A 10,696-nucleotide genomic window follows, 5' to 3' on the forward strand; every position below is an offset into this window, starting at 1 on the left:
TTCGGGGCGGAGAGGGGCGGGGGTGTACGGTATTTGGACGCTACGGCGACGCGGGTGGGCCGAAGAAGTCCGGTTTAGGGATGTGTCTCCTGCTGGGCGCCAGTGGAGTCGGGAAGACTCTGCTGGTGAAACGGCTACAAAATATCCTTAGCAAGCTGCCGGGTCGGAGGGAGGGAAGGGGCCCACGACGAGCCCAGGGCTCGAGCGATGCCCCGGATCCCCCAGGAGCGGGGCTGGACAAGCTGCCCGGGGGCCTCGTAGGGCCTCGGGGCGTCCTCGCCGCCCTCCCCTCCCAGCACCGCCTCCTCCTATTCCTCCTTAACCCGACCCGCACAGCTGAGCTCCCGGGAGGGGAAAAATGACCTTGGTGACCCACCCCCCACCCAGCCCACGGTAGGTGGTCAGCCCGCCTGGAGGGGCCCTGGCACTGTGGAAAGAGTGCTGGCCCTGGATCCAGGAGGACAGAGCTGAGTTCATATGTGACCTCAGACACTGATGAGCGGGGTGACCCAAAAAACCTGTCTGCCTCAGGTTCATCATTTCTAAAATGAGAATGACAGCACGTACCTCCCAGGGTGGTTGTGAGGATCCATGAGTAAGGTACTTGGCGCACTTCCAAATGCGCGATGTTATTATTAGAAATCATCAATCGACAAGGATTTATTAAGGAGCTATTATTTACCAGTCAGTACACATTTATTAAGCACCCACTGTTTACCAGGCTCTTTGCTAGACTGGTAAGAAAAAGACAAGGAATTAAACAATGTTAACAAGAAGCTCACCTAGTAGGAGACATGACAAGGCTGTATAGATATCCAGCCATTATTTACGCATATATATGTGTATGTGCATATACATGTTTATGGCTGTGTATTATATATATACAGATTGTATATATATATATGTTTATGGATGTATATTATGCGCACATACACCTGTTGTACCTGTATCTATACAGTTAGGTGTATATGCATGTGTTAATGAACATGTATTGTGTACATGCATGTGTACTTGTACTTATACACATGTATGGGTTTGCGTATTATGTATACGCCCAGAAATGTACCTATCCATCTATATGTATATATTCATGATGTGTATATGTGTATGCATACATTTATGAATTTGTATCGTGTATACATCTACAAACTGTACTATGTGTGTATGTATACATATATGTTTATGAATATGTATTGCATATACATACATGTATGTATACTTGTACCTATACATTTATATATATGTATGTATATATATGCATGTGCAGAATAAATACAAATAAGTAGTTTGATACTAGGTAGTTTGAGAAGGTGTACAGGAGCAGTTGAGAGATGAGGAAAGGCTTCATGTTGAAAGGGCACCTAGGAAGAGCAAATCCAGAAAGAATATTCTTCCTGAGTTCAAATCTGGTCTCAGACATTTACTAGCTGTGTGACCCTGGGCAAGTCACTTAACCCTATTTGCCTCAGTTTCCTTATCTGTAAAAGGAGCTGGAGAAGGAAATGGCAGACCACTCCACTATCCTCCAGGAAAACCCCAAATGGTGTCACGACTGAAAAACCATCAACAGGAAGTGGTACTTGACCTGAGTGTTGGAAGGATTCTATGAGATGGGGGTGAGGAAGGAGTATATTCTAGTCATGGGGGCCAGCCCATGCAAAGGCAGGAGATCCAAGGTAGAATGTTGTATGTGTGAGAAACAGAAAATTGGGTGGTTTAGCTGCTTGGCAGAGTGTGGGAGGGGAGTAATGTCCAGTGGGATTGGAAAGATAGATTAGGGGCGGATTGTAAAGGACTTTAAAAGGTAAACTAATCAGCTCAGTGACCACCCTTGATTCCAGAAAAAGGATGATGAAGTGAGCCACCCACCTTATAACAGAGAGGGAAATGAACTCAAGGTATAAAATTAGATCTATTTTGTGGATGTGATCAATGTGGGAATTTATTTTGCTTGACTGCAGAAGTCAAAGTTTTGTTGCAAAGATTTTGCTTATATTCTGTTTTTTTCCATGGGGGTGGTGTGGAAAAGAATATAGATTTTTGCTAATTGAAAAAATAAAATAATTGTTATAAAAAGGTAAACAGGACCATATATTTTATCCTGCAAGCAGCAGAGATCCGCTATAGTCCACTGAGTAGGAGAATAACAAGGTCAGATCTGCACTTAAGGAAAATCATTGTAGAGCAGTACAGAGGATAGATTGAAAGGGGGAGGAGGCTTGGAGGAGGAATACCAATTAAGAAGCTGTTGCAGTAATCTAGGCAAGAGGTGATAAGGGCACGAACTGAGATATAAGCTCTGTGAGTAAAAAGAAGCAGTTGGGTGTGAGAAATGTGAAAGTAAAAAAAGGGGGTCAGGGCAAGATTTGGTGATTAATTGGCTCTGGGGTGTGAGGAAGAGTGAGGAGTTGAGGGTAACACCACGTTTATGAACCTAAAAGGCCAAAAGTGTGATGGTGCCGTATTTCCCATAGAGAAGGTTGTAGGAGGGCTGGGTTTGCTGGGAAAAAATGAGTTCTGATGGACATGCTGAGTTTGAGGTGTCTCTGGGACATCAAGTTTGAAATGTCGGATAGGCAATTGGTGATCAGGGAGGCAAAGAGGATTGAAATTGTAATTTCAGATTGTAAATCTAGGAGTGACGACAACAACATTCACATAGCATGTACTGTTGCGCCAGGCACTTTACAGAAATTGTCTCATTTGATTAAGTGTCTAAAGCTAGACTTAAACTCAGGTCTTCCTGCCTCTATCTGCAGCGCTCAGTTACACCTTCTAGCTGCCTCTGTCTTCATGGAGATGATAATTAAACACAGGCAAGCTGATGAGGTCACTGAGAGGGAGAGTATAAAGAGAGAAAAGTAGGGGACCTAGAACAGAGACTTAGGGACACCTACAGTTAGAGGAGGATGATAAGGATGATGAGCTAGCAAAGGGGACTGAAGCCTTCAGAGGACAGGAACCCTATCTGTTTAGATTGCATCATAGTGTCACATGGAGTCAAGCAATTGAAAATCATTTGCTTACCTCCCCCTCCTCCATTTGCATTAAGGGTTTTTCTTTCCTTCCACAGGTGGGTACTGATCTCACTGATATCGTGGCCCAGAAAAAGATGAGTATCCGGGAGCTAGGGGGATGCATGGGCCCCATCTGGTCCAGTTACTATGGAGATTGCCGCTGTGTCCTGGTGGGTCAGACTTTAGGGATATGTGTCCTCATTCTGGTTTCATCCTCAGTTCTGTGTGGAGTGGAATTTAGATACTTTGGTGACTCTTGTTTAGGATACAAAGTCTATGTTAAATTTTTCTTCTTCTAGAAAATAGGATTTTTTTAATGTCTCAAAAGGATTAAGAGCTCCATCTGTCCATGTGTGTATATATTTATGTCTGTGTGTGTATGTATGTCTTTATATAAGTGTATCAAGAGAGTGAGAGGCTGCATATCATAAAGAAAAGGAAGACTTAGGTGGTCCTGCTCCTAAGATAGCAGCTCTCAAACTTTTTAGTCTCGGGGTCCTTTTACACTCTTAAAAATTATTGAAGAACACCCCTCCCCCACCACACACACAAAACACACCAAAGAACTTTTGTTTATTAAAATGTCTTAGTATTTTTTACCTCAAGGATCCCCTGAAAGGTTCTTGGGAATCTCCAGGAGTCCCCAGACCATACCTCTCTGTACCCCAAGCAACTCTGTAAGTTACAGATGAGTTGCACATCTTTATAGTAAAAGGAGTTTATGTACTTAAGATTGCTCCACACAAATGAAATCATAGGTCAGAACTTTTTCTTTTAGAAAAGAAAAAAAAAGAGTATTGTGACCAGAGTAGAATATTTGTCTCTGTTAACCTGGAGTCTGTAAGCTTGGTTTTGTAGGGGTTTTTAAAATATTTTATATAATTTCTTTCTGTTGTAATCCTATGTATTTTATGTTGTGTGTTTAAGAACATTATTCTGAGAAGGGGTCCATAGGCTTACCAACCTCACTTAGTGTTCCATTACACACAAAAAAGGTTAAAAACTCCTGATGGAAAACATCACCAAACCTTTATCACTGCTTTGTTCAGCCATCTATGCATGTGTATGTTTGGTGTTCACGTCACAGAATGAAGCCAGCTTGAAGAAGTACTATCTGTGATGTAAACTCAAGGAGCCTTTCCTTGAAACCCAGAGAGTTCTTCAAAGCAAAGAAGCTTCTGGGACCCTTGACCTTTTCTTTGAATCATAACTTTCTGCCTTGAATTATTCCAAGCCCTCATCTGTTTCTCCAGGATTGGCAGAGGACCCATGGTCCTCTGTACTTGGGTATTCTTGACACTAACAGGTTCTCTGTCTTCCCTAGTTCATGATTGATGCTTCTGACCCCACCCAGCTTTCCTTATCCTGTAGTCAGCTCCTGGGCCTCCTTTCTGCAGAACAACTAGCTGATGCATCTGTCCTGATCCTCTTCAATAAGATGTAAGGATGTTTGGGTGAAGAGAGAAGGTTTGAGAAAGTGTGCGGTAGGGTCGGTGTTGTCCATCAGATGCATTATTCTCAGGTGTTTGATTTTGTTTGTTTTGGCTACAGTGATATGCCCTGTTACATGACCCTAGAGGAGATGAAGTCCCTAATCAGACTCCCAGATATCATTGCTTGTGCCACACAGTGCATCACTACAGCAGAAATCAGTGCCCGGGATGGCACTGGTCTGGCAGCTGTCCTGCGCTGGCTCCAAGACACCCACAAAGCCAACAGCTGATTGAAGGATGAAGAAATATAGGTGACATTCCTTTTCGAGACAGGACAGAGAAGGTATGGACTGTAGGGCTTTGTCCTCAGGGCAGAAAGGCCCAGGCTGAGCCACCAGAAGATGATGAGGGTGGCCCGAGCTTAACTGACTGAGTTAGCAGGCAAATGGAGGCTGTTTACAGGTCTTGAAAACCTTTAGTAACTGAACTGCAAACTGAAGAGGCTGACCACAGCACTGAGAAGGAACAGCTGGGTTACCCCTTGGAAAAGTCATTTAGTATTCCTGATGCCGCCTTTGGAAGATGGCACTACTTCTTGGCCTTTGATTTCTCCTGTGTAGTTTGCTCGCCTCCCTCTGACCCTGATAACCCTCATCCCCACCTACCCCCGGCCCACCCCAGAAGCCCAATCAGTATATGAACCTGGACTTGTCTTATTGATAATTATCAGGGTTCTACTTTTCTATCCAAATGCCAGAGGTATATGTGATGGGTCTTCCATCAAGCAAGTGGTATAAATCTTATGGGAATAAAGCCTAGATTTTAAAATGAAGCATGTATATTTATTTAGCACTTCATGATTGAGAATCACTGTATAATAAAACTTTTTTTTTAAACTTTATATCATTTTATTTTATTTAATATTTTAGTTTTCAACACTGATTTCCATGAGGTTTTGAGTTACAAATTTTCTCCCCATTCCTACCCTCCCCCCACTCCAAGATGGCATATATTCTGATTGCCTCATTCCCTAGTCAGCCCTCCCTTCCCATCCCATTTCCCCTTACTTTCTTGTAGGGCAGGATAGATTTCTATGCCCCATTCCCTATATATCTTGTTTCCCAGCTGCAAAACACCTTTTTTTTTTGAGCATCTGCTTTTAAAAATTTTGAGTTCCAAATTCTCTCCCCTCTTCCCACCCACCCTCCCTAGGAAATCAAGCAATTCAACATAGGTCACACATGTATCATTATGTAAAACACTTCCACAATGCATGATCATGTTGTGAAAGGCTAACTATGATTCCCTCCATCCTATCCTGTCCACCTTTATTTAGTTTTCTCCCTTGACCTTGTCCCTTTTCAAAGGTGTTTGCTTTTGATTACCTCCTCTCCCTATCTACCCTCCCTTCTATCATCCCCCCTCTTTTATCCCCTTCCCCCTATTTTCCTATGGGATAAGATACCCAATTGAGTGTGTGTTATTCCCTCCTCAAGTCCAATCTGATGAGAGCAAGATTCACTCATTCCCTCTCACCTGCCCCCTCTTCCCTTCTAACAGAACTGTTTTTTCTTGCCACTTTTATGCAAGATAATTTACCCCATTCTATTTCTCCCTTTCTCCCTCTCTCAATATATTCCTTTCTCATCCCTTAATTTTATTTTATTTTTTAGATATCATCCCTTCATATTCAACTCACCCTGTACCCTCTATCTATATATGTGTATATTCCCTTCAACTACCCTAATACTGAGAAAGGTGTGTGTGTAATATACACATCATCTTTCCATGTAGGAATGTAAAAAAAAAGTTCAACTTTAGTAAGTCCCTTTCTTGTTTACCTTTTCATGCTTCTCTTGATTCTTGTATTTGAAAGTCAAATTTTCTATTCAGCTCTCGTCTTTTTACTGAGAAAGCTTGAAAGTCCTCTATTTTATTGAAAATCCATATTTTGCCTTGGAGCATTATACTCAATTTTGCTGGGTAAGTGATTCTTGTTTTTAATCCTAGCTCCTTTGACCTTCGGAATATTATATTCCAAGCCCTTTGATCCCTTAATGTAGAAGCTGCAAGATCTTGTGTTATCCTGATTGTGTTTCCACAATATTCAAATTGTTTCTTTCTGTATTTTCTCCTTGACCTGGAAACTCATTTCTCTTCCCAGTTTTTCCTCTACTTCTCTTACTTGCTTTTCCAAATCCTGTTTGAGCTCTTCCATGGCCTGAGCCCAATTCGTATTTTTCTTGGAGGCTTTTGATGTAGGCTCTTTGACTTTGTTGACTTCTTCTGGCTGTATGTTTTGATCTTCTTTGTCACCAAAAAAGGAATCTAGAGTTTGAATTTGAGTCTGAGTTCATTTTCACTGCCTGTTCATGTTCCCAGCCAACTACTTGACCCTTGAGGTTTTTGTCAGGGTATGACTGCTTGTAGAGTAGAGAGTACTTTGTTCCAAGCTTTAGGGTCCAAGCACTGCTGTTTTCAGGGCTACTTCTACTCCACCACAGGGTCACAGAAGTGCTCCTTCTCCCCCAAGAACTGCCAACCAGGACCACAATCCAGATCCAAGCAGGGCACAACAAGAGAAACTGCCTTTGTGCCCACAAAGCGCCCCTTGCACTCCTGCTCTGATCCGCTGCAAGATTCCAAGGACTTGGGAAGCAGTCGACGCTGGAGCTTTGGAAGCAACCTCAGGAGCTTCTTGCTGCTGCCACCACCACCGCTGTACCACCTCCGCCACTCCCGGGGCTGGTGGCCAGACCATTCTGAACTCAATCCTGCAGTTTCCCACTAACCTGCTCTTTGGTGTTTGTGGGTTGTGAAGTCTGGTAACTGCCACAGCTCAGTGATTCATAGCCCTAAGGCCTTTTCCCAGCCGGCTGACTCCAGGTCTCGTCTGTCCTGGCGTGGCCCACGCCAGGCTGCACTCTGCTTCCAGCACCGTATGATAGACCCTTCCCAGTGACCATCCAGGCTCTCCCAGGCTGGAGACCTGTTTCCCTCTGCTATTTTGTGGGTTCTGCAGCTCTCGAATTTGTTCAGAGCCATTTTTTTACAGATGTTTGGAGGAATTTGGGGGAGAGCTTAAGTAAGTCCCTGCTTTCCTGCCACCATCTTGGCTCTGCCCCCTATAATAAAACTTTTAATAATTCATATTCATAATATGCTTTAAGGTTTACTAAGTGCTATACATATCTGGGTACATGCAAGCTCCTTGAGGGTGGGGAGTGTTGTTATAGTATCCCTAACGCAGCAAGTGATTTGCACAGATAAGATGCTTGACACTATTTTAAAAATTTGAACGATAGCCCTATATTATTGTCCCCCTTTTGTATATGAGGTAAACTGAAGTTCGGAAATGTTAAATGATTTATCCCAGGTTCATAGCTTATCAGTCAGTATCTGAATGCACTGACTCCAACTCCATTACTCCTTCTACTACAGCATGCCACCTCTACAAACGTCCTCTTTTGTGGAAGACTTAAAATCTGTGATTCTTAAAATTGGAATAGCTCATAGAAATCACAAGTGCTTCTTTTCCTCCCTGTACAAAAAATCTGCCTATGTGTTCAATGTTAAAGAATTTCTAATCTCATGAGGCAGTCCATTTAATTGTTGGACAGCTCTTAAGTTAACAGGTAAGTACTAGTACTTCCTTAAGTTGAACTCATTAGAACTTTCACCCTCTGGTCCTGGGACTGCTTTCTGGAGCTCCATAAGATACTTGCACCCTTTCCTACAAAACAACACTTAAAAATATTTGAAGCACTTTAACATTTCTGCCACTTCCTCATCCCTTCTTTCCACCTAATCTTCTCATCTTAACTATCAACAAAAGTACATAAATGAACATTTATACACCTGCTGTGTGCCAAGCACTGTGCTAAACTACTTTCAAGGTTATACATCCCTCATGTCTTTGCTGTGACTTGATCTTTCCTGGAAACCTCTTAGTCTAGAAGCATAATCCTTTTGTTACATAAAATCTTATGGACCTGAGTCTGGTAATTTTCTCTGAATTTTTCCTACCATCTGTTGGAAGGGTAAGACTCCTTGGGCAATGTAAGGATTTGAGGCATTCCTCAGATCTATTTCTGCTTCAGTTTGATCAGAAACAATTGGCACAAGGACTTTGCCTTGGCACCATTTCCATAAGTCTATTCTACTGAAGATAATCTTTATTAAATGGCAAATGATAAATGATACCAGGACATATGTCCTGGCATTTCTTACAAGGTGGTAGAGACTTACATTGCAGAGTCACCCCACTGGAACAATAAGTTTTGCTGTACATCCAATCAGGAAGAGTCCAGGCTGAAAGGATCATGGTATGACACTGTTGGGTAATACTAATCATAATGCACGTTCCCTGTTTGTTGTTATTCATCTTTCCTTCTAGAAGAGGACCAATGACTTCGGGAGAGTGATGTCTTGATTTGCAAGTGAATTGGATATAAGTGAGGCAGGGATGTGCAAAGTCATCAGCCTCACAGTCTCCACCAGAGTCACTGGGGTCCAGTGGTAAAGACATAGGTCAAGACAAATGGCAATGGCCCTGGAGGCAGTGGGAGAACTTAGCCTTTTTAAGCTAAGGTCTTTCCCGGGTCTCAATTTGTCTGAGGCCACTCCCAGTCAGTAAATAAAGGCTAGGTAAGAATTGAGGCAAAAGATGATCTAGTTTGCCTTCACAAAACGATTACTCAATCACATGCCTTGCATACTAACATTGAAATCTGGCTCTCAGGTTTGTCGATAGGGGCTTTGTAGAAACTCTCATAGGGCAGCTAGGTGGCATGCGGACGGGGGCGGGCCTGGATTCAGGAAGACTCAACTTCTTGAGTTCAAATGTGGCTTCAGATAATGGGGCAAGTGACTTAATCCTTTTTTGCCTCCATTTCTTCATCTGTAAAGTGAGCTGGAGAAGGAAATGACAAACAATTTCAGTAACTTTGCCAAGAAAATCCCAAATGGAATCATGAAGAACAAGGAACCCTCGTGGATAACAGAAGCAGCAAAGTTGTTTCCAGGAAGTTTCCAACTCTAGAACACAGTCCCAGAGAAAAAAGTAAATACTAGAGAAACATCAGGTATAGGGTCCCTCCCTTCAAGCTAAGCATTAAGGTAAATGAAAAGTTAAGCAGTCTGAGAGTTCAGTAAGCAAAGTTTTCCTGTTTCATGGTCTGTCCTGATTTGATCAGGTGCTTCATTGCAACTATTCTTTATCAAAGCCTATGGAGGAAGCAGGAATAGGGGCAGAAAGGGCCAAGATACTCCAGGTTTTTTATTTCATAGGGTTCAGACCAGCGATTATGGATTCTTAGGATTCTCAATTCCTGACCGTTATAGGCCATGGACAAAGATTTTTACCAAGTAATCTTACACCAAGAAACTCAACAACGACCCCTCTGTCCTGTTGTGCTAACTCTTTTTAAGCCTATTCTAAGGGCTTACTGGCTGCTAAAGTCTGAGAGTCCCGTCTTGGTGAGGAGCTCTGGCTCACATCACCTTCTGAACCCTCAGTCAGGAATAGAGAGCCGACCAGGTAAGGAGAAGGGAAAATCAACAGTGATCAACCAGCCCTGAAAACCAAAATCATGGAAATTTGACTGTTCTAACTTTGTGGACTAATTTTGAAACTGTTCCTAAACCTCAGTGTCATTTAATAATGTGATTTAACAATTCCCAGGCATACGGTGCATATTAGGTTTAGTGCAAATCATTTAGTAAAACATGTTCCTTGCCAGAGGATTTTTGATAAAGGGTATGAATAAATCTAAGTCAGGATGTAACTATTTATTCCCATTTGGAACAAGGTATAGGGTATGTCAAGAAGGAACACATAGATTCAAGAAGGGTGGACTAAGTTATCTGGCTGAGTATACAAGTTTCATATTCTGTGAATGGAGCCAGGCAATTTTTCTTAATTTGGAATATGTATGTTCCCTGAAGAATTTCTGAGGTTGTATAAGATGGTCTTTAAAAAGCCCAAAGATGAATATGGGATATAGCACCTAAAGTAAAGAAATGCACTGACTGAGCTGGTTATCTATAATAGCAGCCCAGATAGCTTACAGGGGTAGGGAACCTGTAGCCTTGAGGTCATATGTGACCTTCTAGGTCCTTGGGTGTGGCCTTTTGACTGAGTTCAAGTTTTATAGAACAAATCCTTTTATTAAGGGGATTTGTTCTGTGAAGTTTGGATTTGGTCAAAGGGCTGCACTTGAGGACCTAGAGGGTCACATGGGGCCT

The 10,696-nt window shown here is 42.4% G+C and overlaps 1 protein-coding gene across 1 annotated transcript; it reads left to right on the forward strand.

The window, feature by feature from the left end:
- The first annotated feature begins 49 nt into the window (after positions 1–49).
- Positions 50–5,317, forward strand: ARL16 (ADP ribosylation factor like GTPase 16). Its single transcript, XM_036753416.1, has 5 exons — positions 50–141; positions 335–393; positions 3,074–3,187; positions 4,342–4,457; positions 4,569–5,317. Exons 1-5 carry the CDS (start codon positions 81–83, stop codon positions 4,738–4,740), a joined length of 522 nt encoding a protein of 173 aa, XP_036609311.1. The 5' UTR covers positions 50–80; the 3' UTR covers positions 4,741–5,317.
- The last annotated feature ends 5,379 nt before the right edge of the window (positions 5,318–10,696 follow it).

Source organism: Trichosurus vulpecula, chromosome 4 (genome assembly GCF_011100635.1).
Source record: "Trichosurus vulpecula isolate mTriVul1 chromosome 4, mTriVul1.pri, whole genome shotgun sequence".
In the NCBI taxonomy this organism is placed as follows: Eukaryota; Metazoa; Chordata; class Mammalia; order Diprotodontia; family Phalangeridae; genus Trichosurus; species Trichosurus vulpecula.